The sequence below is a fragment of the Prinia subflava genome, chromosome Z, assembly GCF_021018805.1.
Source record: "Prinia subflava isolate CZ2003 ecotype Zambia chromosome Z, Cam_Psub_1.2, whole genome shotgun sequence".
Classification (NCBI taxonomy): Eukaryota; Metazoa; Chordata; class Aves; order Passeriformes; family Cisticolidae; genus Prinia; species Prinia subflava.
Genome location: NC_086283.1, coordinates 4997883 through 5025312, shown reverse-complemented (window position 1 = coordinate 5025312; position 27430 = coordinate 4997883). Strand labels below are relative to the sequence as shown.

Genomic DNA, 27430 nt, shown 5'->3' with positions numbered 1-27430 from the left:
CAGGCTTGTCAGCCTTGTGAGATCGCGGCTTCCCCGGCTCTGGGCTGGGCTGTGCGAGCGTAGGTTTTGGCACCGTGACCCGTGGCTGCCGCGGGGAGATCTGGTGTTCCCCGTCCCCCCCGAGCGGGTCGAGGGGCGGCTCGCAGGGACAGCGCTGCCGCCCGCTCCCTCGCACGGCCATCGTGGCGCTGCCAGGAGCTCCCCTCCGGGCAGGCACTTGCGGCGCGGTGCTCGCTGCTGCCCGGGCCCCGGGAGGCGCGGGCGGTGCCGTCCCCCGCACAGGCGGCGGGTCCGCCCCGTCGGGGGCGTCTCCGCGGCGGAGCGGGGCCACCTCCCCGTCCCCGCCCCCTGCCTCCCCAGTCGCGTCGGCGGCTGGACGGGAGCGGAGGGGAGCGAGAGCATCCGCGCTGCCTGCCCGCCCCGTCCCGTCCTGAGCCGACCCGAGCGGGCAGCGCTGGGGGGGAGCCGCCGCCCCATGCGCTGAGCGGCGGCGGGATGGGGCCGCGGGGCACCGGCGGCTGGGCCGGCCGCGCCGGGGCGCCGGCTCCCGGTCGGACGTGCCTCCTGCCGCTGCTGCTGTGCGCCGCGCTCCGGAGCCTGCGGGCCAGCCCCGGCAGCGAGGGTGAGCGGGGACGGGGCGGCCGGGCCGTCGGGGCAGCGCCCACCCGAGAGGGTGGCTGCCCGGCGGTGCGCGGCTTCAGACTCGGTGGATTCAATTCTGGGACATTTTGGGGGGAGCGGAGGCGGGCTCAGCCCGCGGGAAGGCGGATGCCGCGGCGGGGATGCGGGTGGCACCGCCGATGGGGCAGAGGGCTCCCGGCGGAGGGAGGCGGCGGTGGGCGCGGGCAGGCTGGCACGGGCGGGTGTGCACAGATGCCTCGGCACGGGCGCGTTTGGCAGCGGTGTTCCCTTCTTGCGGGGGGTGGATGTTGTGCGGGGCGGGCGGCGGCGCACGGCGGTGCCCGCTCGCCGGCTGCCCCGGGAGCCGCACAGGTGCATCGGTGGGGCCGGGACTGGGCAGCCCGCACGGGGCACGGTCTGGCGGGACCGCCCGGCGCTCGGCGGGGCAGCGGAGGCTCCCCGTGGGGAGCCCTGCAAGCGCCGGCCGCAGTGCGCTTACTTCGTGGCTTAAATACACGTATAAAAAGGAGAGGAAGCCGCGGCGGTGGCGGTGTGTAACCCGCAGCGGAGCGCGGCCGCCGGGGACGGATTTTTTTTTTTATACCTTTGATATCAATGGTCAGAAACGCGTCCAGGCTTCTTGTCTAGCAGGATGCTTCCAGTCTTTGAAATTTGACCGGGATTTTTACTCCTTACGTGGTGTGGGCACTGCTTGGGGCTTTCTAATATTTTTGGATCCGCGGGCAGGCTGTAATGTGAAAGCAATGGGTGGAGAAGTTCAGCATCTGCAGGGGATGCCAGCGGCTCGAAGCAGGCTGGCGTCGTGATGCACCGTAATTATTTGTGAAACTCCTTTAGAAGGAGGAGGAGGAGGTATGCAGGGGTTGGTAAAGGAAAACCGTACCAGAATTTCAAAGATGTGGCCTGAGGTAACCAGCTAGCTGTAATTTATTTTCGAGAGCGAGAATAATGTGAATCGCAGTTTTCTTAAAAAAAAAAATAAAAAAAGAAAAAGAAAAAAAGTGCAGAGGAAGGGAGAAATACTGTTCCTCAGTGTACAAAGATACCAAATGTTCAGGAAGTGCATTGGTTTGGGAGATGATTGGCAGGGTTTGTGTTTGCCTTGGTTAGGTAACAGTGGGCCAAATCCTCCTGCCCCCATGCAATTTCAGATGATTTCACCCATGGGAGCAATGCTGTTGAGATGGCGTGTCTGATTTAGAAGGGCTTTCCCTGTTACTCACCTTCCTTTTGGGAAGCGTGCTGTCCTGTGTGAGCCAGTCTGCCGTGATACCGGGCTGAGAGACCAGCAGATGCTCCGAGCCCCATCTCAGTCATCCCTGCCAGGTCCCGGAAAGCTGGATATTACTGACTGAGTCAGTGGGACCATTTGCCGAGCACAGAGGTGTCTCTGCGTGAACAGGCAGCTGCAGAATAGGACTTTTACACGATAGGAAGCTACTGGAAAGGATTAATGAAGCTGCCTAGCAAATGGGTTTAGTGGCATCTTTACAGGGAGGTTGCAGGGGAATATTACAGTAATGATGAGCAGTGTGAGCGCCTGCTTCACGGCGTGTCTGCTGCTACTTTTCTGACTACTGCTCTCTAATTTCAATCTCTTCACGAAATGCAAAGCTAAAAGGCTGCTGCTAGGAGGGGTCTGACTGTGGACCTGAACTTTATTCAGTAAATGCTGTCCTTGGCTGTGAGGAGATCTATTTGTAAACAAGCGTTATTTGACAAGTGCTTCTGGCAGCATGTCTCCTTTGCCATTTGCTAGGGAACAGCTCCGTGCCTGGGAACGGCTCGCCCTGCAGTATGTGGAGCCCAGTGCCTGAGAAACCTCGGGCGCTGAAGCCCGCCTGCCTGGCTGCGGGCGAGATGACGCCTGTCACCGGTTTGGGTTTGAAAAGTTCGTTTGGCTGCTTCTGGGCTCTGGTGGGAGAGCTATTCCCCTGGGGTTAGTTCTTCGGCTGGTTGGGAACTTTACTTTTGCTGAGATGGAGGTAGCCATCTTAGACCGGTGAATAATGTTTTCAGAAGTTGGTGGTATTGGGTTTTCTGGGTTTATTTTTTATTTATTATCACTCGTCCTTCTCAGTGTGGTTAAACAACTAGCCAATACCCTGTGCTGTGTAGGCATGGAGCACATAATTAGTTGCATAGATGATGACAAATTCTCAGAATCATTTTTTTCTTTACCCCTGCATCATTTTTTTTCTAAATCTTACTAACCCACAATAGCTTCATGGGATAAAATACACACAGTTAACAATTCACAGTATATGATATTCTATTTTACCCTCTAGTGGAGGGAACTTAGGGGAAAATGCTTTAAAAATCTAGGTTAGGATTCAGAGGGGGAAAAAGTAAATAGTTTTAGTTCGTTATCATGGAAGTAGCTTTTTGCATGGGCAGCAGAGTTTCAGAAGCATTTTCCTGACATTTTCATGGAGAAGTATTGAGTGCCCAACCTCTATCACAAATCTGGTCACCTTCATAGATATCTCCAAAAATGTATTAAAGGATATACATTGGGGAAAATGAATTAATTTTTCTCCAGCCTTTCCTGTAATAGTGAAATAAAACAGATTTTTTATTTTAATCACCTTTCCTCAGTTTATATGTTAAAAGCAAAACATGTGTTGGAAGATGAAGGCTCAATACTATTTCATGCATTTTCAAGTGTTGTTTAGCCATTATTTTTAACTCTTTAGCAGAGTTCACTGTTAAAACCAGATACTTGCTTTTTGCTTTGAGTAATCTTAAAAATTCAGGAATCAGTCCTGATCAAAATATTCTGAAGAGTACCCTGAAGGTATTGCACAATTTTGTGAAGTGCTGATATTCCAGACGTGCATTATTGCTCCAAAATGCATTCCCTATGATAATAGGGTCTGAGAGGCAGCTCTGCAGTATGTGACTGGGCTTCCTGCACTGCCTTTGGTTTAAAAATGCATGTGTTTTAAATCTCTCTGTTGTAAGTACTAGGGTTAGGGAAGTGGCTTGTATAAATTATTTATGTGAAACACAATAAATGACGGATTTGGTTGAAGATTCCCCCCTTCACCCTAAACTATATGATTTGTTACGCATTGCCTGTGGATTTGAAGAGGTTTGCAGATCACATTTGGTCGTCACTTGGATGACCTTAAAATTGTCATGTGGACAATTTATTAAAATAATGGAATGCATTCTATCTGATTGCTTGTAACAAAGTAATTCCACAAGATATTTACATAATTGTAATTAAACACAAAGTATATTTCATTTTAGGGCTTTTCAGCAGAAGTGCTGATGAGGCAGTGCTTAACAATGAAGTGTACTGTTAAGCAAATCAAAAGAAATGCAGTCTGAAAGAATGACATTGACTTAAATAGACAAAGGTGAGAAAGACAAAATGGATCTTTGGAGTGTGTTGTATTTGTTTTAAGACTAGAAGGATATTATTATTTTTATGAGCTTCTGCTTAGGTCCTTTCCATCTTAAGACTTTCAGGGTTTTTTTAAGCTTGCTTTATCTCAATGTATCATTTTTTATTTGAATGAATGAATAAATGACTACAATTAAAGGGGTGGGTCTGGTGCTGGCAAAAATAAAGGAAGGTTGTAATTTGCAAATTATTCATGCCAGAGCCTGAAATGAGCCTACCTGTTCTCAATGTGGTGACTTGTGTATGTGTTGTCTCATAGTGGTATATAATTTCTGTGTCATGGCACACTGGATAAATGCATATTTAGATATAATATCACAATGTTTATCTTTAATTAGTGAATGAGGTCTTTTTCAGGAAGTTTTTTTTGTGTAGTAAGAGCAGGTGGGAAAATAGTCCTAATTTTCATATCAATGTATTTAAATTAGTCTAATGCTCCAGATAAAAAATACACACTATACGAACATTCTGCTTATTAGGTTGCACTTAGTAGCTTGGCTTAGTATGTCATGCATTCACACAGCTATGCCATTTTGTGTAATTCTGTAGGTGTTGAGTGCTGCTAGCATGCATATGCCTTGTGTATGCAGAACAGGTAAGTCTGGACACATTTCGGTGTGCTCACGGTGCCTTAAGGAGGCTTTAAGGAGTTATCAGTTCTGTATTTGGTGCATTAGAATGGTTCCCTGTGTGCTTTTCATGAGACCAGAGCATAGCCTCAGTACCATGTGTTTATTTTACTCACTGGAGTAGTCCCATTAACTTTTAAATTTACTGCAGTGGAATTACTGGTATGGGGAAGGACAGCTCATGTCTAATGGTCTTTTTGGGATCTGTCTGATATGTGATTTATGGCTTTTCAAGAGGTTTAGAATGACTCAGTCATGGCTTTAAAATGGAACTACTATCCTTTTGACAGTAAAACAACATTTGAAACTCAGCACTTTTAAGTATATGACTAAAAGCACTGCTGCCTAATGACACATTTTAAAAAGGGAAGTAAACAATAGCAAAGATTGACTCCAAGATAGTGCCTTGTTTCCTTTCAAAGCTTATCTTAAAAATTGTGATAAATAGCAGAAAACAAGCAAGCTGTCTCAAACAGTAACTGACTGCTTATAAGTGGTAAATGTTACTGCTATAATTTGATGCATAAAGCAGCTATTTGCACATCAGAATACGTGGCAGCTACCATGGAAGGAAGGGAAGTTAGTGGGCTTGTGTGACTTGGAGAGGTTCTTCCCTCTCCACTGTTAACTCTCCACCATTGCCTCACTTTTTAGCTCCAGTATACAGTCCAGTTCCATGTATGCTGTTCTCTTCTTGCTAAATAAGAAAACAAAATCTTGCCCACAGTGAAATGTTTATTCTTTGCACTAAAAAATACAAAGCTTTTTTGCAGCAGGCTTGAGGGAGGCACGGTGGTGAGGTAAGAGCAGGATTTCATAAAAGCTGGCAGAAGTTGAAAAGGTGGGACAACTTATGACATGGTGCCCTGCACTCTGTTCTTGCTGGTTTTATGCTTTATTGTTCCAAGGATTTCCATGCTGCTTCTGCAGGAATTCTGGTGTCCAGCATGTGCTGAGCAAGCTCAGAGCCCTTGACCAGGGAAAGTCCATCTGAATTAGCTCAGCTTAGTGATGATGTTGGCCCTGTTGGCTTTAGGGTCTGGAGCAAACACAGGTCTGTTAGATCCCCCAGTCTTTCTGACTTGGAGGTACATGTCTAGTGGTCCATTCCTATAGGTGTGAAAGTATCCATATACTTGAGTTGAGATGAGCTTTAAGCATTGCTCAGGGATGTCAGGAAAACAAGGCCATGCCCCAAAATAAAAAGAAAACAAACTCTTTTTGCAATTAAAAAAAATTTTTGTCACTTCCTCTTTAGGAATAAATTGAAATCTGTATATGGAATAAGGGTGAAAGGAGAGAAACCCCAAAGGCACACAGATTGGTCACTTTGTAGAAGCACTGATTTTCTTAGTTAAGTGCATGCTTCTATGGAGGAAAGAGTATTCACTCAACTCCTTAGTAGGTACTCAACCTACTACTGTCCATTAAAAAGAATTAAAAAAGAATGTTGTTCATGTTGTAAAACATGTAAACACAGAATTGAAATCTATCACAAATGCACCTCAGTGACCATAGTGTTGCTGAGAGATGGGGCCTCATTTCAAGGGTGGACTTGAACTAGATATTTTTCTTTACTCAGGGAATGTTGCAGAAATACTGTTAATTATTTCATTGGAATGAACAAATTTTTTTAACTTTCTCTTCACTAAACTGGTTTTCTTTGATATCTGCTAGAAAAATTGCTGTGTATTTAAAAAGCTTGCAGAGAATCCTATTCTTCCTTTGAAAATGAATTTTTTTCTTAAGATATGCCTGGTTTTTTGGCACAGGCAGAATGGAGAGCTGGATTGTCCTTTGTGTTCATGTTGTGCCTGTCCCTCACTGTGCTCTGTGACTAGCTGGACATTGAGGTGACAGGTGAAAGCATTTGCTGCCCCAGTTGCTTTCACAGCCAGCTGTATTGGCAAACCTGAGCACTGGCCTTCAGTAGCTTAGTTCTCTCTAGGGATTTGTTACCCTTTGAGTTGTCTCTTTGACCTATTATATCTCTTACAGTCTCAGTTTTGGTATTTGCTGTGGCTTTGGTCAGTGCATTATCTGAACCTCTCCAAAGGTTTAATGCACTTATCCTCTCGGAGGTGGAAAGCAATTATCCCTGTCTGCTGCAAGGAAGCTGGTCCAGAGCAGGCAGGAGGAGATGCAGGCACTGAGATTCACAGCACCTGGCTGCTGCTGGCTGTGGTAGGTGGTGGGTGGGGGGCTGTTTGCAGAGATGCAGGGCACATTGCCTGCTGTGGACAAGGGTGCTGAAAGCTGCAGGCTGCCCTGGGCTGTGTGAATGAGCACAGCCTTCCTGCTTCCACCTTGCAGAGAGGGCTGAAGATGCCTTTGGCCAGGATAATTGCCATGGGAACATTCAGTGCATGCTGTTTCACTGGGGGTGGTGTTGGTGGGAAAACACGCTCCTTATCTCTCCCTCTTCCCTGGTATTTGAGTTGTGCAGCAGGAATATTAGGAGGGCTCTGACCGAGTAGAGCTGCTCAGGTGACCACTGGCTGGAAGGATGAGTGATGCCTCCTGGAGAAGGTGATGCAGCATGTACTGTGACAGCAGATCTGGGAATACTCCTGTGAGCTGATGTGGCATCCCTGAGGACAAAGGGGATTCCTGCCCCTTGTCTTCCTGCTGGCAAGCTCCTGAGCGTCAGTTCAGCAAACTGCCTTGGGGATGTGCATGGAGAACAAACAGTACCCTCAGAAGCTGATGGCTCCTAGGTTTAGGTGGCTGTGTAGCAGGTATTGAACCTGTAGGAGAGAGGATAGAACCCTGGGCTTGCAGGCTTTCATGTCATTTTGGTGCAGGGGGCAGTATTGAAGTGTTTTGCCAAGGTGTTAACTACTGGGTTATCTAACCTGGATCACTTCATGTTAGGAAGAGATCAGAACAACAGTCTGAACTTTGCAATTCACAGAGGAGATAGAGGAACACCTGAGAGAAAATTAATTATTCAGCATCAGTAATGAGCATTTCTTGATGCTACTGAGTAGACTTGTATCACTTAAACTGTTTTGCATGTCCCAAAACAGTAAAACTGCTTGGCGAAATTATCTGCATACTTACTTTTATAAGGATAATTTCTGAAAAAACCCAGTCATTTTGGTTTATGCATCATTGCTTTACTAATATTCAAAAGCAGTCTCTTAATAAAATGTGTTGACGATGTGCTGTTCCCACTAGCAACCTCCACCCTCTTCCCTCAACAGAAATAGAAGGGATAAACTGTCAACCCCCATACAAAGCCAATAGATAATTTAAAATATTTTTTTTTTCTCCCAAATGCTTGCTGAGCATTATGTCAGTTCCTTTTACTTCCTGCTTGAATGAGTTCAGTGGCAGCAGAGTAGTCATTATTGTCAACAGGAAGGCTTTATTGGTGGTGGATGGTGAGGTCTTGCAAGTCCACTGGTAGTGAAAGCAGACAGCCTTGCCAAGTGTGGATGTATCTGTGCCAAATTTCTTCAGTTAAATTATATGCATAAAAGAATTTGGTCTCCATGTCTTTTAGGACAACTTTTAGGAGCAGAGACCATAGTGACCGTATTGCTTTTAGCTGTTAATTTAGAGAAGAAGGTGAGATTACATCTCAGCCCTGCTAGCAGGTGTTTTGACTGCACTGAGAAACTGTTAGGGTGCTAACGTTGTGCTTGACTGTGTGTGTGCTTGATAAGGTGCTACCTTAAGCAGGGTCTTGAGGAAACTGCCTCCTTCAATGGCTTGCAGATTGGTTGGAGGCCCTGATCTGCAGGATAGCACTGGCATTTTGTTTCTCCATGCAGGCTGGTTGTCAGGTTGCAGGTGCTGGTTGCATGTTGCATTCAGTGGAAGCTTCCGTTTCTTTCTTAGTGGTAAAGTGATACTTGCCCAGATGGTTACCCAAAAAAATGGTGCTGCAGCCAGCTCCGAAATCTGGTGTTGTGTTGGTACAGTGTTGTTTCCAATGAATTTTAAGAGTGAAAATGGAAGCAGTTTCCTGGCTTTCTTTGCAGTGACTAAACCCTTTTTAGTCAAATGGTGATTTTGGTGGGAATAGGACTGCTTGCCATTAAGGAAAAGCAAACCATTACTGTAGTTTTTAAGTTTCCAGGCACTTTGGTGTTGGGCAAACCCAACCACTTTCTTCCCTTAAGTGATAAATGGTGGGAAGAACAAATGGCTGGCTCTTGTTTTGACTAGAAGTTTTCGTAAAGAAAAAATTGGCAGTTTTCTGGTTGTTTCAGTGGGTCTGGTTATCAAAGTGAGCTTTGGGTCTATCTCCATGGTGCTACAGCTGGTTCTATGCCTGTGGGGAAAAAATGCAGCCAACCTGAAGAACTTTGTCAAAGGGCAATATTATTGCCTTGTAAACAGTGTGTTCAAGCAAATTAGAGATGTGATGCAGAAATTACTGGATTAAATTCTCTAGTTGATGTTATGATTGCAAATGTCCATCTGGCCTTAAAAACCTATGAATCTGTGATGCAGATTCAAGCATTTTGGCCCTTGCTATAAAAGGGAATCATGATAACTTGGATCAGAATGAAGCCAACATAATAAAATATAAATCTGCAGTTAGTATTAGTTTGCAAGTTCATTAAGTAGTATATACTTTCCTCCTCAGTGGGCTATAAATAATAGGTTCTGCTTCAGTTTGCACTCTGATGTAGCTTGTTTCCACTGATGGAAATATTTCAGAGGTTCTTGCCTCTGTGTGTTTTGTCCCTGCTCAATCTAGTTAATTGATTCAAGGCATCTACTCCCTGATGACCTTGGTTTCTTTTGAGAGTTTGATTTTTTCATTTGTTTTTTGCTTTCTTGGGTTATTTTTGACTGTCACTTGTTGGAGTACCTTGGATATATACTTTCTAGAGAAACGCTTGGCACAACAGGGAAAACTGCTGGAAAACAAATGAATTGCAATAAAATCAGTGAAGATTTATGAAGCAGGAAAACTTGACTCGCTGTGATGATGAAGATTCCTCTGCTGTCCATGTGTCTTGGTGGTGGTGTGACCCCTGGAAGAATTGGAGGAAGGATGGGGTTATGTGCACAGTAAGCAGAAACCCCAGCTCTGTTAATGATGATGTGTTGGCAGCTATGCCCCCTCCTTTGAGCAGAGGGGAATAAAGCTTGGTGGAAAGTCTGTGATGCTGTTCAGGAGACCTTCTGATGAAGTGCAGAGCGCTGCTGTCACATCTTGTCCTGCACCTTGACCCCCATCCGGCAGAGCGTTTCACCTCGTGCTTAATTGTCAGAGAGTGTTCCTGTGAGAGGCTTCTCACAAGTTCTTTAAATGTAGTTGTTCCCATGAGCTGCGAGTGTTGGGTCAGAGCTGGGGCTACCTTGACCACCCATGGAAAGGTTGGTGCTGCATCGTGTCCTGCAGTGTGTGTGCCAAGGGGGCCAGGAGCTGCAGGAGGAGGATGTAGGAGCATGGCTACACCTTCTTTCGTAACAGGCTTCAGGCTACCAAAAATAACGTTCAGACTCCTGTTCAATTTGTAACAAGTTTATTAAAAATGAGTTTTCCTTCAGTTGTTAAAAGCAAAACATTTTATTTCAGTGTTGTTGTTTAGAAATGTGCTACTTTAGAAATCATGTCATGTGTTGAAATATTTATGCAGGCTTTAAGGAAGGCTTCTTTACTCCTGTTTGTTTTGTGATAGAAGGTGGTTTTTAGGGTCAAAGAGGATTTTCTTTCCCTCCTGTTTCAGGTATATTTCAGTGAAATAAAATGAGATTCTTATTTTATCTTACGGCTTTACATATGGCTTTATCATGATATAAATTCCATCAGCTTTTGCTGTCCTGACCATTTTGCCTATTCTAGAGCTCATAGTTGGGTATACTTTGATAGAGGATACCTTGTGGTAAACCTTAGCTTGCAAATGGTGCTACTGAAGAGCAGGATTATTCTAGTGTATGATTTATTGGAAATCAGCTCACAGACCACGGCAACTCTGCAGAGTTCAGTTTCTGTATGCCTAAAGAGACTTTGTGTAAGCAATGAAGGATTTCCTGGAAGATCTTTAGATATTGAAATGGCAGGAGGATGTGTAGCTGGTAGGATCAGAAGTACTCAGTGTTCTGGACTGTTGGTGGGGCATTTTTGATTTTTAGCTGGTTTTTTTCCCCCAGTTGATTTTGGAGTGAAGAAAAAAGCATGCTCCAGATGATCCTGCTCCAGCCCAGAGACAGAGGAGCCATCTCACTTCAGTGGTGTGGTCAAAACAATGCAGGAATTGGTGGCTTCTACTTCAGGCATTGTACAATCATGACAGGCCTGTCCTACTTTCTTCTGGCCAGGCTGCTGCCGCCACATGTGTTAGGTGGCTGTGCCAGGTGGGGAGCTCTGCTGTGCTGTGGAGTGTTGGTTTAGATCAATGTTGAATGCCAGCAGCCCTGGTATTTCGTGTGCTTCCTCCCAGCCACGGTCCCTGTGTCGCCATGGTTAAGCTGCTAAATGCCAGTTGTATGACCACGACAAGGACATTTGAGTAAAAAGCTATATCCAGGCTCCCTGACAGAGATTCCCAAGTGAAAAACCACTATTAGTTCACCAGCTAGAGTTCAGGGCAAAGGTTTAGATCACGTCTGTTTTTACTCTAACTTGATTGCTCACCTGTAGTAACCAGCCTGTCTGAGAACAAGAGTGTATGCAAACTCCCCAGGCTACTATTCTGTATATATATAAAAAAAAAGGGCTGTGGTATGACTTTAGACTTAATCATCATTTATCCTACCCTGAAGGCATGGAAGTTAATGATGATATAGATCTGTGTGGTTTTGTGTTCCCCTTGACTGAGCATTAGAAATAATTAGGGCTTGTGGGATGGATGCACTGATGGTGGAGATGAGAAAAAAAAAATTATGTATTATATTCCAAGTTTGCTGGCAAAGATACAGGTGCTAAATGTGTGCTTATGGGGTCTGAGGTTTTTTGCTTTTTTGTTCAGATAAAGCTAGCTGGTGCTGAGGAGAAAGGAAGTGGGAATAAATGAGTTCGGTTATTTTGGAGCCTTTTAAGATTATGGGGCAGGCAGAGTTGCTTATAATTTCTGTGGAGAATTTTTTTTTTGTCAGTGGGGTTAGCTCCGCAGTATCCCAAGTGCTCCCGAGTACAGCTCTGGGTTATGCCTGTGGAGTGGGCAGTGCTGGGGCGAGTCCCAGCATCACCACAGCACAGGAGCTAGCACTAGACCTGTTCAAGGGTGGAGGCTTTGCACACACAGCTGGAGGTGTTCCTGAATTACCTCCTTTGCTGTCCTGAGTGTGGGGTTTGCTTGGTTATTAAACAGCCACAGCCAAATCCATGCTGACAGTCATCACTGGTTGAATAGGGAAGAACTCGTTCTGTTCCTGTTTTCCTCTGTTCCAGATTTCTGTTTTACCTGCTTGCTCACTGATTCTTCTCCAGCCTGGCCAGTTGGCATTTTTTTTGATAAAAAACATTTCAGCAAAAATAATTTCCTGACAGGCTGGAAAGGGCTGGGAAGGGAGGTGGTGGTGAGCCTGTGAGGGCTGCTGTAGTGGGACCAGTGTGTGTTCCAGTGCAGAACGGGAAGGCTGCCTGAGAGAGCATCCCCAAAGTATGTGTAGCACCACGGGGACCTCCTGCATCTGGGCTGCTGGAGGAGACACCCCTCTTTGGAGTGGGGGATGCTGGGGCCCTGTTTTGAGGCTGCATTGGGGTGTGGTGGTGACCTGGAAATGATGCAAGTAAAGCACAGACATACTGGAAGTGGCTGGGGAGGGTGCTGTTGGGGAAGATGAAGACACCTTGTATCTCGATGGAGCAAGAGAGAACTTGTGTTTATATACGAGAATTTTGGGGCTTCTCAAAGCAAAACACCTCTGTCCTTGGAAGTGGTTTAGGTTACTGGCTAAATTTATTCGTCAAAGCAGATCGATGCAGTGCAGTGATTCAGGTGCTGCTGTGTGAAAGCAGCCCTGAGCAGATGCTGAGGGGCAGTCTCTGTCTGCTGTGCCTTACAGCCCCTCAGAACTGTGTGAGCTGTGCTGGGAGCCCCTCTGGTCTCCACAGCATCCCAGACCCAGGGACAGCTTCAAGTCACTTGTCACTTTTGCCTTCCTGGCACATGAGTTTTGAGTTACTGCATGGTGGCTGTCAAAAGGTGTACTCCATCCTATTTATTTTTCTCTATGCAGAATGTGAGAGGATACAACAGGAATTGAGTCTTTTCTATCTGGGGATTTAGTATTCATCTCTGCTAGCTGACTCATGAGTCAGAAAATTCCCACTGACTTGACTTAGAGTTGAATGGGTTGTATTATCTTTTCATATGCAGAAAATTATTTTGAATTTGAAGTTAATAACAGCAATTTAAAAATTGTCATTGACAGAAAGATAATACAATGTTTAGTTGTATCATGTTCTTTTTATAATCTGATGTTTGAATAAAGCACTTTTTCTGCTTTTTCTTTAATTAGCATGTCATGAAGAAGCTTGTGACATCAAACACAGCATCTAATTACATTCATTAGTAGCATCTCCAGGACAACTTTTAATTAAGTTGTACAATGTAGATCAATACTTGTTTTGCATCCATTGCAACTTAACGACAGGAATATACTGTTCTGCACAGTTTAATTACAGTGATTGTAATAGAAGGAATTTGAGTAAACCTGCCATTTTAGTAACTCCACTGACGTCTCTTGCTTTTTAAAATAGTATACAGTTATAGTATGGGACGTGCTATTTATGCATGTCTTATTTTGAAGAATATTTTAGGGTCATTCTTTTTATCCCAAGGGAATGGGATGGCAGTGCTTGGTTTCAGCCAAAGCAGGAGAAATTAATGACCATTTTACCTGAAGACTTCATAGGCAGAAAGACTGGGCATAACACAGATATCGGTGATATATCTTGTGGTAGGTGATAGCAATATTTTTATTTTGCATGGACTCTAGGGTGGAAGGCCACCTGACTGTATGTTTACTTACTGTGAATATAGTCCAGTGTAGTCTCTGAGTATTGCTTCCACCACATGTCATGTAGTTTGGTAGCATTGGCAGCTTCCAACTGTTTCCTCTTTTGGCAGGAAAAAAGCAATCCAGAAATGAAAACCCTGAGCCACCAAATGTGTTTTGCTCAGCATCACAAAAATATACTTGACCAGGCAGAACATGTATGCCTTGTGATAGTGTTCTGCATTAATACATGCATTAGTTGTGAAAATATCTGGGTAGACAAATCACTTTTAAGATAAGTGTTTGCCAGATCTGAGAACTCTGTGTTGTATTTTTTGTGTTTTGGCCTGATTTTGTGTACAAGGGACTACAGCAGTCAGCCTTCAGTGCAGTACAATGATAAAGACCAAATTGATTTAGATAACTTTGGTTTTTGGTTTTTTCAAAGTAAATAATTTGTTTAGTCTTCATTTGTTTTTAAATACTCCGTAACATTTTAAGGTAGCAAGCTTTGCAGTATAGTGTACTTCTGCATTTTCTTATTATGCCTCTGTAAATGGTGTAACCCTGAGGGTTAGTTATGATACATGCCTTCTTCAAATTTGTGCATGCAGCCTGTTTGTTTTTCTTCTGTAGCAATCTTTAAGTACCTACATCGATGCAATTCTCAAGGAAAGAGCACAAAACCTCAGCATGCATTTCAAGCTTGTTCTTGGTCTAAATAATTGTGTGCCAGATAGTCTTGAAAGTCCGATTACCAAAACTTCCAGTGGGGTTTTTAAAGAGCTCACAGGGTGGAGGTTGGGAATTGAAGACCCAGGGAAGTCACTTTCTTTTCAGGAAGGACATGAGTACAAAAAGGTCTTATGCAGACAAATACACAGAGAGAAGGGAGTGTTTTAATCTGATTAAGTGTGATATTAAGGTAGACAAAAGTTGCTCCTAAATTGAAATTTTGTATGACAATTGATGATTCAGAGACATCTTCTGCCTAGGAGATTTGGAGCCCTCTGTGAAGGAGGTGAAAGTTCAGCACCAGAAGCTGCTACAGTTTCTCTTTGCTGAGTTAAGTTTGTGTAGATTCAGTCACTTCTCACTTTCTATCCATTATTTCAGCTAATAGGAAAAAAAAAAAGTTAAAAATTTGGGAATAGTTTTTCTTTTGCTGTTTAATGTAAATGTTGCTTGTGTGACTTAAAACTACTCATGAATTTTTGTGTGCAGAAGAAAAAAGATCACTTGCATAGCTTATAATGAAGGTGTCAAAGACTTGGAGAAAAATGTGGAAGAGAAAGGAAATAACAGATTCCTGATGAGATTAATACTTGAACATATAATGCAGCAAAAATTAAATTCTTGTTTCATTTTTGTCCTAAGGGCCCGATTATGGCAAAAAATACATGCCACCTTGGAAGAAGTGTGTGTATGAGCATGCACAGATGTTTGTAAGTGTGTATTCATACCTGTATACTGTATGTCTTACATACACACACAAACACAGTGTGCTCAATGTACTTACTCCCCCCAGAGGATCAAGGTCCTAAGAATGTGAAGGATCTGTATTTTACAGAAGTTCAGCACATTTGCAACTTGGTTTCTGTGGCAGATCTCAAAGGAATAAGCTAATGCATACATTGTTTTCATTGTATGACCTCATTGTTAGAGGAGTTACTGCATTGTTTCTGCTTTACAGAAATACAACTTCCTTGGTTAATTATAAACAATCTGTGTACCAGATCCATCCAAACCTTGAAATATCTACTGAAATTTGTAATCCATCCTTCCTTTCTAACAGTTTTTTTTCTTTTCTTTTCAGTGAATTTGCTGGACTCACGTACAGTAATGGGGGATCTAGGATGGATAGCCTACCCAAAAAATGGGGTAAGTCTCTGCTGTTGTTTGCTTTCTCTCTCACGGATTATACTAATTGTTTCCATTCAGAAAGTAGACTACTGGGTTGAAAAACTCTCTAGAGTGATTTGTCAGCAATGGAGGGAAAAAAATAAATAAAACAACAAGCTATGACTGAAGAAGTGGAGCTGTATGACTAGGGGATTGATTTATTTATGCAGCAGAGCCAGCCACAAGTATTAGAAAAATAATCATGAGTCAGCCTCCTCACTCCTCCCCGCTCACCAAGAAAATCCATGAGGCTATTTAAATTTCTCTTAAATTATGAATTCTTCAGTTTTTCTAAGCCTTTGTGGTAAATGTGGAACGCAATTTTTTGGAAGTTAGCTTCTGAAAAGTAAGATCTGGAAGATGTTAGCTTTAAATGGACAGGGCTGTTTACAAATACATCTCAGGTTCATGGTAAAGTTCTGGGACCTGATAACTCTGAAACAGGAGCTGAGTTTAAAGCATCCTGAAGAGCCTCTGTCCCTTATCATTACCTATATTAAGAACAGTTCAGCGTCAGGAAAGACATCTGAAACAGCAATGTCTGTGGGTGAAGGGAGGTGCCAAGGGGATTGAGCCAGGCTCTGCTCAGTGGAGCCGAGCAATAGGACAAGAGGCAGTGGGGCAGAACCTGATGCACAGGAAGTTCCACCTGAACATGAGGAAGAACTTGGTTATTTTGTGGCTGATCTTGGGTTATTTTGTGGATAACAGGTTGCCCAGAGAGGTTGTGGAGTCTCCCTCACTGGAGATGTTCAAGAACCCTCTGAACACAATCCTGTACCATGTACTCTGGGATGGCCCTGTCTGAGCAGAGGTGTTGGACCAGATAAACCCTCTGTGTTCCCTTCCAACCTGACCCATTCTTGTGATTACGTAGCTGAAAGAACCTAATCTTCTAATTTTATACTTGAAATAAATGGTGGAGTTGAGATGCCCTCCAGTGTATCAGCTTGACCTGACTGCATCACGCCAGCAGTCTTGGCTGTGATTTTTGGTCTTTGGTTTGGGGCATCTGCAGTTCTCTACGGTGACAGAGATTTGGTGCAGTCTTGAAAGGTTGATTTCTGCACCATGCTGGGTATTCCTGTCAGTTCCAGAAAGCCATGAGAACTGTGTGAGGGAGAAAGCATCCTAAGTTACAAATGCTGCTCCAACAGGGCAAGTCTCAAGAATGTGTTATTGCAGAGTTTTAGTCACCAGATGAAACAGACTGCGTAACTGTCTTGGACTTCAGTGGGATTGTTATATAGATGGTGTTTATATAAAATTCAGCCAACCTTGGGAAAAAAAAAAAAAAAAGAAAAAATACATAGGTACATTAAACAGTAAATAAAGTCTGGCTTTCTGTATATTCTGTGTGTATGAAAGGTTGTAATGTAATGGCACCTTCAGACAAGCTGCATGTTTACAGGCATTGGTTACAGCAGGGATGTGAAAGCTACACAGGGATCTGATTTTATTTTCAGTTCATTCCAAGATCTAATCCTATTACAGTTAGTCTATAACCTTTTTTTTTAATCTACTGATTTAAAGCCAAGAATAAAACTTACTCTGCTTGCTTGTGTGGGCATCAGAATAACTGGTGGTAGATATATTGGCAGAGAAATATTTTGGTGCCATGGTGCACCATAAAGATCCCAATGTCCAGTTCTTAAAGGATGATTTTTTTTTAACTTTTTGAACATCTTCTGGCATTTTTCCTGTTGTTTAGAGCATAGTTCTGGTGTATCCCAATGCCATTAAAGGAGTATCAGTAGAAAAACAGGACTGGTAAGTTCAGAACACATCTGGGTCTGTATGTCTAGATCAGTAAATCAAAAGGTAGCTATTCTACACATAAGTCACAATTGTATCTTTTCATTATTTTGGGAAACCTTTCTATATTTACAAGCTCGGTTTCCGAAGAGCACATAGAAGTACACTCAGGAATGCCAAATTAAAGGTTACTGACTCAATAGGGAGAATTTTTTTTCCTCAATTAACTTCTGCTTTGTATTTAAAAGTGAATTAGGCAGTTGGTTTTGAAATTTCCAGAAACCTCATCTTAACCTTCTTTGTTTTCATGGGACATCATAAAAATCCAGGAGGTTAGTCCAACCTGTCTTTTTTTTTTTCTTTTCTTTTCTTTTCTTTTTTTTCTTTTCTTTTTTTTTTTTTTAACTAATATATGTGCAGTATTTTATAAGCACTAAAAAAAGTCTGGCCAGAGTTATTTCCCTACCCGCTGTATCTTCTCTGCAATCAGCTGTGCTGCAGGTACACCCTCGTGGTTTAATTTTTTTGCAAGATCTACCTAATGTATTTAAAGTGACTCTCACTTCAGGATTTGAATTTGGAAGAGGAGGGACCTTTAATTGACATCAGAGACAGGGATTTTCATGTGTTTTGAGGCATTCTCATATGAATTTGTTATCTCAGGATGTTCTTCTAGGGAAAGTTTTCAAGGTCCCTGTATCTGTCTGCACATGTCCCCCACGAAGAAAAGGAGCTAAAATGTCAGGATGTGTCACACTTTGCAACACCAGAGTGTGTAGATACAAACCATGTTCTGAAGTAAGCTTTTTGATGGATGGTGTTTTATTACTGCTGTGAACAGTATCCTGTGGAGTGCAATCACTTTTCAACAGTGGTGCAGTTCCAACTGAAGATACATTGGTACTCTTCCAGTGTTGCTGCTTCTCCGCTAGATTTCATGTTGCAACCTTAATGGAACTTAAATGGTTTTCTTAGAACTGTAACTGCTAGAAGTAGGAGACTGTACCAGTTGCTGTTAAAGGAAGCAAGTGTTTAGTGTTTGGCATTGTATGGGAGTGCTTGGGAGAAATTATCTTCATATCACAAAGGCTCAAGCTGGTGGGATTTGGAAACAGATTTCCACATCTAAAACAAACAAACAAAACCCCACAAAAAGCCCCCTACCAAGACAATCGGGTTAAGAGGTCCAGGCAAGGCAAATGAACTTGCTTTTGGCAGATCCTTTGTAGATACCATAGTCTAAACTTGTATTACAGCTGTGTGCAGTGTTAATTTTTGTGTATTGAATATTTAAAACGTTCCATGCTCCAGAAAGGTCCAGCTGCGCTTGTTTAGTCTCTTGTTCACCTCATTTTTGCTGAACACAATGGGAAAACATGTTCTAAAGTGGGAAATGAAAGCAGCATTGTATGGGAAGGAGACTGACTCTCCAGCCTGGAAACAGATGAGACCTGTTTTGCGCTTGTCATCTCAAATGAGGAGGCACTGCAGCTGCTTGCCTCCCCACAAGCTCAGACCCTGATCCACTGCTGAACACCGTGTGCTGGCTTATCTTGTGAGTAGTGGGTTTTATGGGAAGGGAGACGAGCACTTCAGTCGAGGCTGTCCTCTGAAGCGCTTTGTCTGGTGAGGCACTTGTTTGGTGCCGCTGGTTTGGGTGGTGGCCATCATCCTTGCAGCCTGTTTGGCCTTCATATTCCACATTCATATAGAAGAATCCCCCTCTTCCTTCATATGGGGTACTGAGGGATACATAGGAATGAGATGACTGAAATGTGCTATGGCCAAGTTGGGTTTTAAAACAATGCCTCCTGGTGTGAAGAACTAGCTGTTGAGCAGGACAAAGGGCTTTCTTATTTCTGCTGCTTTTCCCTGAAGGGTGGGTAAATTGCAGTAGTGTGGCTTCCTGGCTGCCCTGTGTGGGTTCAGCAGCTTGCAGCAGATGTGCAGTCAGCCCTTAAACCTGCATTTTATCTGTTAAAGCATGAGCAGAATGTCTGTGAGGTCCTCGTGGCCACAGAGCTCAGAAAAGGGACTCTCCCTGACAAAAGAGCATGATCAGCATGGAAAATGCTGTCCTTTTTGTACTCAGGTTAGGAATTGATCCTGTTATTACATGCCAAAGGGATAATTTTGACTTTTTTTTGCAGCTCTTGTAAGTTTGTTTTAGGTTGAAGGAGGTTACTCTAATTACCAGAGGCTATATCAGGAAAGTCTGGTCCCTTTTGTGAAGTAGGGAGCCCTCCAAGCACATAAACAAAACCAGTCAGGTTTTCTATTAAAGGCTTGTACAGCAGGTCTGCAAAATCTTTTCCCTCTGGACTGATTCCTGGGGCAGTGCTTAGGACTGCCCGGAGTGGGCACATCAGAGGTTTGCGTGTGCATTGTGCATGGCCAGCTGGGCAGCTCTGACCTGCAGAAACCGCCTGTACTGCTCCGTGCTAAACATACATTGTTATCCTATGGAAGCTCGCAGAGGTAGGAACAAGAGTAAGTGCTGTGACAGAAATAGTCAGGTGAGGCCTGGCAGTGTTTTAGGCTGTACTGCATCCTCTTCCTCCCTTGATTTGGCAGGAGGCTGTGTCATGCATTTCAACTTGCTGCAAAGCCATAGCAGGAGCAGAAGCTACAGAGCACCCTGCAAACCCATGCTGTGCAGTTTTACTTGGTCTGGCCAAGTGAAAACAAAGTTGCTGATTAAAACAAAGTAATTCTTTAGCAGGTTGGATTTATTCAGCAATTATGTCTGATTTTTGTTCCAGTGGCTATTATAGGGCAGATATACTCGTTTCAGACCCTCCCTCCTTTCACTGTTACTTTAAAACTTTTCTTTACAGATCAGAAGTATTCTTTTCCTGTCCAAATCAGAGTGCTGCACACCTGTTTTGCTTTTGCATAAAGCGTTCTCTTCCATCTCCTGCACCTCCCGTTGATTTCCCTGAACTTCCTGTAGCACAGAACAGGAAAGTCCCTGAGGGTCCTCGGGGTATTGGTTCTGTGCTGTGGCTCATTGCACAGCTCCATGTGATGGCTGTTTCTTTCTTTAGGCTCAGACTAGAAAATAAACATGTACTGAAGAACTTAGTCCTGTGGGGATGTTCATTTTCTGTGATGAATAAAGAATTGTAAGGCGGCTGGATGAATTCTTGCATGTGAGCAGCAAAAAGGAAAGCAATTGCCCCTCCTTTGGGTGGTTAGTAAGGCCAAGTACTGAAAGCTGGGGAGTAAATTCGGCTGGACTGATGCTACAAGTTGCTTCTACTTCACGTAGCATATTTGTGGTCTTGATTTTTTGTTTAGTTTGTTTGGGTTTTTTTTGTTTGTTTGTTTTTTGTTTGGGGGGTTTGTTTGGTTGGTTGGGGTTGGTTGGTTGGTTTGGTTTGGTCAGGGATTTTTTTTTCCAAGCAGCATTTCTGGCTTTTTTTTTTTTTTTTTTTCGAGGACAGCTACCCTAGGGTGCCTCTTTAAAGTTAAAAATAACAGCAGTTTTAGATTACTCAGCATCATTTGGGAATAGACTCTTGTTGCTCTCTATCAATCCTAATTCAGATAGAGATTTAACACAGGAATCCTGGATTGGAGGCAGTGCTTATCCTCAGGGATAGAAATAAAATAAAGGGGGAGGGATAAGGGGTAGTGAAAGGAGAAGGAGGATTCTTGGCACCATTGAGCTGTGTCATGTAGTTATGATTATAATTGGCATTTTCAGGGCAGTTCTTTTGGCAGCCTGTGGGGTTTTTTTCCTGCAAATGCTGCTGCTGGTCTGTGACCAGCGTAGAAAAGGAATTCAGAGGGATCTGCTCTGTGGTTTAACCCCAGCCAGCAACTTAACCCCAGCCAGCAGCTAAGCTCCAGACAGCTGCTTGCTCATGCCCCTCTCCCCAGTGGGATAGGGGAGAGAATTGGAAGGGTAAAAGGGGGAAAACTCATAGGCTGAGATAAAGGCGGTTTAATCAGTAAAGCAAAAGCCACGCACACAAAACAAAATAAGGAATTCCTTCCCCACTTCCCAAGGGCTAGCAGGTGTTCCTCATCTCCAGGAAAGCAGGGCTCCATCATGTGTAACTGTTACTTGTGAGCTCAAACACCATCACTCTGAATGTTCCAGCCCTCCTTTTCTGTCCCAGCTGTGTCCCCTCCTAACTCCTTGTGCACCCTCAGCCTTCTTGCTGGTGGGGTGGGAGCCACAAAAGGCCTTGACTCTGTGTGACCTCAGAAAGGAAAACATCCCTGAATTACCAACACTGTTTCCAGCACAAATCCAAAACAGCCCACATCAGCTACACCATGAAGAAAATTAACTCTGTCCCAGCCAAAACCAACACACATGCTAACAAGCAAGAATGCAATTTATCCATTTGCAGGAAGCATGATGGAAATAAGTAATACTGAGTAGCTGAAAAAATGTTAATGGCACCCTAAAAGCCTGCAATTTGGCTGCTTTGTTTATATGTACTCGTTTTTGTACATGCATAGTTTACTAAGAAACAATACTGCATGTTTAAGGGTTTGAAGTAAACTGCATAATCCAAACCCAAGCAGTAGTATTTAATGTTTTCTGTTATATACAGAATAAAGGAATTTTACGTGAACCATGTGTGGGATGATGTTGAGCACACGAGTTGAGCTCAACAAACGGAATGTTTTTTCCCCGCTAGGATTTATTAAGGTAATATTCAGTATCTATTTATATGTAAACTTCTGTCATCTGTGACTCTGGTTCTTCATGTCCATGGTCATTTTTACTTATCCCATGGGGCCATGATGATGTGTTTTCTTTTGGTTATGCTGCCTGCTTAGTGTGCCAGTCATGCATGCTTGTTGCATGCACCTCATTCCTATGTATCCCTCAGTACCCCATATGAAGGAAGAGGGGGATTTTTTTTACCTTCTGTGTGAATGTGGAATATGAAGACATACCATAACTGCAACGGAAGAGCTTGAGCTTTGGGTTGGAAAAGACACCAGAGCTTAATAATGCAGTTGTATGAGACCCTTGTAGTATTCAACTAAACTGTGTTTTAAAGCAGAGCTGTTTTCATGTCTCCAACTCTGAAAGGCCCAGAGTGAGCGTGAAGATGCTGGAGTTCAGTGGGAGTAGGGCATTGCCACAAGAGGTGAATTTGGCCAACAGGCTACTGTCCAAATGAGTGGATTTCCCTGCTGAGCATGTGGTGCTCGTAGAGCTGCATGTGTTTCACCAAGCTTTATTATACCAATCCAAATCTAAGGAGATCAGCTTTGCAATGGGGAAATCCTGTGTGAGAAGGCTGATGGAGCTGGGTGTAGCACGTAGTCTTGGACTGGCCCACAGCCACCAGAGAGGAAGGGAAAAAGCTTTCATCCACATTTGTGATGGGTAGGACAAGAGAAACAGAATTTGTTTCATCTGAACTGATTCAGGTTAAGTTTGATGGAACTTGGTTGCTAATGGTTAATCTGTGGGGCAGATATGGCCTTTCTGTCACTGTCTGACAACTGGTCGGACTATCTCTGCTACTCTGCTCAAGCAGAGTTCATCTCTTCTGGAGGAACAAACAAGGTGGTCTCTTGTGACCTACTGCAGGCCTAAGTCTGTCTGAAACCCTTTGTCTGAAAGCTTGTCCTGACTCTCTCTAGGATGAGATTTGTTTCTGTTTCCCTCTGAAATTTGGTGTGTGTTTTATTCATCTTCTTTTTTTTTTCTTTTTTTTTTCTTTTTTTTTAAATTTATTTTTTGTTTGTTTTCTCTTGTTCTTTTAATATTGACCTGACTAAAATCAGGCTACTGTTACTCATTCAGCAACCTGCATTCAAGATCCACTCTTGATTCCTGCAGCATATTTAGCTGCAGTTTGTATCTGTTTTTAAAGCAGAGGCCCCCATCCTAGACAAGAGTTCTCATTGTATAGCCTTACCATTTTATTCATGTCCTTTCTCAAATCTCCTTTCATATGTGAAGTTTAATTCTTTCACTCCATTTGAGACTGCTCTTGTTGTCCTGTCCTCTCAGCTGGCTGGCCTTTGGTTTGTGTGCTGTTGACATAAATCAGCATTTATTTGGGAGCAGCATCTGGTGAGATGTAGGTCTTATTAAAGGAGATATAAAATGCCTAGAGTACTCTAAGGTACTGTAAAATAAATTAATACTAGTGAGATTAAGAATAAAGCAAATCTTTATCTTGGCTGGAACTGTATTACTGGAATAATATATTCTACACAGGAAAAAATAAAGGTTGATCCTTCAGTATATCATTTTGTAAATACTGTTGTCAGCATTAGGTTTCCCCACGCAGGCTCATTGGGCAAACAATAATCTCCTTTCATGCTAAAATGTCTTTTTTTTCCTCTAGTGTCTAGGAATTACATTGGGGGATAAAAGAGCTTTGAAGAGCTTTATCTTCTAAAACCATTGTTTTCTTTGTTACTTTTGTGCTAATTTCAGAAATGTTGGTATCCAACAGTTAGTAACCGTACAATTAAAATGTATTAATGTATTGCTGCCATGGAAAATCTGAAATTACACAGAATAAAATATTACCATTACAGAAGGCATATGCAACAGCCCAGGTTTTTAAAACATGCATTAGGGTTTTGTAGCTTACGTTTATGAATTTTTGAAGTATACTTCTAACTGATTCATGTGCCAAATACATGTATCAGTGGGTTACTTATCACTTAACTGCATAATCCTTTTATAAGACTTCAAATGCACTGGCCTCATTTGACAGCATATATTTTTCCTTAGGTTAATGGTTTCTTTTTTTTTTTTTTTTTTCTTTTTTTTCTTTTTTTTTTTTCCCCTAAAAAAACCCCTAAACCCTAAATTCAAAAGTGAAGCCCTGTTTGTTTTTTGGTTTTTTTTAATGTTACTCATTCAAGAAAGCCAGCCCAAAAAAACCTGAAAAAAATGAATGCTACCATCAAAAAGGTAAACACACAGTAGGTGTGTCCAGAAAAAGAATATTTAAAATGTTCAAAATTAAATTTCTGAAAAAAGTGTTAAGATGGAAACTGCTCTCTTGTCTTCATGGCAAGCCATTGCTTTTGTATACACAATGAAGACAATAAAAATTAGAGGGCTTATTTGAAGACCCTTCACCTATCTTAACAGCTGAAAGGAGCTCTTTTTGACTGACTGCTGTTTTACTGCAAAGTCTTGATATGTGGTTATCCTGCTGTTAAGACACAGCTCAGCAGCTGAACATCTAGGATTGTTAGCACAAACTTTCATCCATTTAAAGTTATTAATGGGAGTCATTCAGGATTTTCTGTTTTCTTGTCCTGATCAGAAAAACAGGGTGTTTTTCAGTTGTTGAAGGCTACATGAATATATGAAAGTGAAAGGTGGGACTGGGTTCTTGGCTATTGAAAGAAAATGCCAGTGTTTTATTTCAAAGCTTCTCTTGTCCTGATAGTTTTGGGGCTGACAGTCTTAATTTATCTTTAGACATCTTCATTTTGAGGGAAAAAGCATACTGAACTATATGACTTAGTGTGTGCAACTAAAACAGTAACCATGAGATCTGTTGGTTTAATGCTGAAAATACTGTAGCAAAACAGATTAGAGATTAAGTATGAGCAGTACTAATGGATGCAAATCATGCTTTGGAGGCTTTTGTGTTAACTCTGCTCCAAAGAAAAGTGGTAGCTCCTCTCACCAGCCTTTAGGCTCTTCAGCATGAGTGATGAAGCACTGCTGAGGAGAATGTGGGTGACACCTGGCTATCAGTCATCTCTGCGATACCACTGTGATATTGTATGCTGTCACGCTGCTGTGATTGATTGTCTGCACCCCGTGGGATGAACAGTGAGTAGAAAAGAATTGCAGAACATGGTTTGGGCTGCTGCTTCCTCTGCCAGGGCAGAGGAACTGGGGCGAGGGGGAAACCCTACCAAAGTCATCTCAAAAAAATAAAGACTCTGCCATCCTGAGGAGAGCTGTGAGTATTTAGAGTAGAGAGCAATTATTTCTTCTGTGTGTAATGGGACATCACTGATTCTCAATTCTATTTCAAGATGATTTACTGAAGACACATCTGTGATGCAGTAGTGATTTATAGTTAGAAGAGAATGAAGCTTGCAATTGTTAGTTTGATCCTCACCTACCTCTGTGTGATCTTAGTGGTCTTTGTAAGGAATAATCCATGGATGAGTTGCCAGTTAGCTGCAGGGAGGAGGCAGGATTGGGCCCTGGGGTTGGTAAGGATGCAAGGTCCCCTGAGAAGAGTGGGGACTGTGGTTCAGCATCATGTGATGGAAGAGGAGGAGGAAAAAATTGTCTGCTGAGCTGGGCGTCCCTGGGACAGCTCAGAGAAGGGTGATGATGGCAAGGAGTAGAGATTGCTGGTTCTAAAGCCTGGAGCTGCCAGATCTGGCTGAAACCTCCACACAGTCCTTTATTTGCTTCCTTTTGCTGCTTTCCAAGAAGGAAAGTATTATTAGATACTTGGTTCTTGCCAAAATGCTTTGATAAGCATTTAGCTTAAGCATTCTTATTTATTTCTCTTTGTCATTACTCAAGCAAGTGCCAGGCAACTCCTTTGATTATATTTAATTCTTGACTTTAAAAAATGAGGAGTCAAAAAAAATCAAATTCAAAAACAAGTCAAAAAATGTAGATTTATTTAAATTGTTAGATAAGTTCCCCATTACTAAAGTCTGGGTCTTACTGTTTTCTATGTATTTGAACTAACTGTATACTGAAGCATATAGTGTCCCATAGAGCTGTTACTGTTGCTGTGATAAGATAAACCAGAATCATGTAAAGAGGTGTGTTTTCTGTGGATAATTGCTCTCCTTGGGATGCCTTCTTGCAAAGATCAGAACTTCTGGCTCTGAAGTGGGAGGAGGACTGAACTTTCATGCTGCAGAAATTCACATTTGACTTAAGCAACAATATTTTGGGACAAGTAACCTGATCCTTATCTTCAGGGATCTTCCTATAACCCCAATGATTCTTCCCATGATACTGACAATATTGAATGTGGTAGAGATGATGCAGTTATCAGGAGAAGATGGCACTGGGTATTTCTTGCTATGATTTGAGATATCCTTATCATTACTCCATTTTCAGTTTTGTCTCGGTTGTCAGAAAGAGCTGCTTGGTGTTCCTCTAGTGCAAGTCAGCCCCTCCCCTGCCCCACTTAGGCTGTGAGCTAGACCAAGAACTGGTAAGTGAGGGCAGGGTGGGAGAGGAGGTGATGACAGGACTTCTTAAAATATTCATTTATTGGAAGTGCTCTTTAGAAGTAATTGATTTCTTTTTTTGAGGTGTTTGAGCTTTTCTGATGCACAGGTGCCACTCGTTCTGGGATGACAACTCCAAGACCCAATTGTACTCAGCAGATACCAGGTGTGGGGGGGCAGTTGTCTGTTTTTGAAAAGGAGGATTTAAGAATTTTAAATTAAAGGTTTTTATTTCCTCCAGCTGTTCAGAAAAACTAGCACCCTCTGTCTGTGTTGTCGCTTTCATCGGGTCCTCATATTTTGATTTGGGGAAGTAGGGGATGGGACAAGGGTGGGGTTATTGTTTTAGCATATTCAGCCTGCAGAGTCCAGGTACAGCACTGATGTGATTCTCCTGGTTTCCTGCTGGAGCCTGGAAGTCCTTCTTAAAGTTTATCACTTATAGCTGAGGATCATCCAAATAATTTGTGCTCTGTATGATGTCTGCTCAGCAGGGCTTGCCCCCAGTTCAGTCAACAGTAAAGGACAGCAAAAATATGACCTTTGGTCTTCTGTTCAGAAGCCTTGAGGATGTGGAAGCTTGTTTGATTTTAGCTTTATTTGCTTCAGAAACTGAATGATACACTTGAGATCTTTGCCTTGGTTTCAAACCTCCAAACTGGGGGGCTGTTGGGGCTCCTTGTAAGATATAATTTCAAGTGGTTAGAGCTGTAGGGCAAGTACTGACTTCCTTAGCTGATTGCAGTGCAAATGTAAAGTCAGCCCATAAATCGTAGCCAGTGTTGTGATTACAAATCATTCCAATAATGTGAGATTATTCAGTTTGTCACAAATCCTTCTAGACTACACAAATAAAGTCATAACCACAAGTATAATCCTGTAAGATAAAGTTACTTCATTACACAGTCTCTGTCTGATTTACTGTTTGCTTTTTATTTTGATGACAGATTAAATAACTGATCTTTTTAATGAAGTTAGCTTAAGTGGCAACACACATACTTTTAATATCGCT

At 42.8% G+C, this 27430-nt stretch overlaps 1 protein-coding gene across 8 annotated transcripts in view; it reads left to right on the top strand.

The window, feature by feature from the left end:
- Positions 1 to 485: 485 nt before the first annotated feature.
- Positions 486 to 27430, top strand: part of EPHA5 (EPH receptor A5) — a 196147-nt gene continuing 169202 nt past the window's right edge. For all 8 annotated transcript variants that reach the window (XM_063422494.1, XM_063422493.1, XM_063422492.1 and 5 more), the window contains exons 1-2: positions 486 to 622; positions 15410 to 15474. In XM_063422494.1, coding sequence (XP_063278564.1) covers positions 496 to 622; positions 15410 to 15474 — 192 coding nt within the window. In that variant the 5' untranslated portion in view covers positions 486 to 495. The remainder of the gene's footprint in view (positions 623 to 15409; positions 15475 to 27430) is intronic.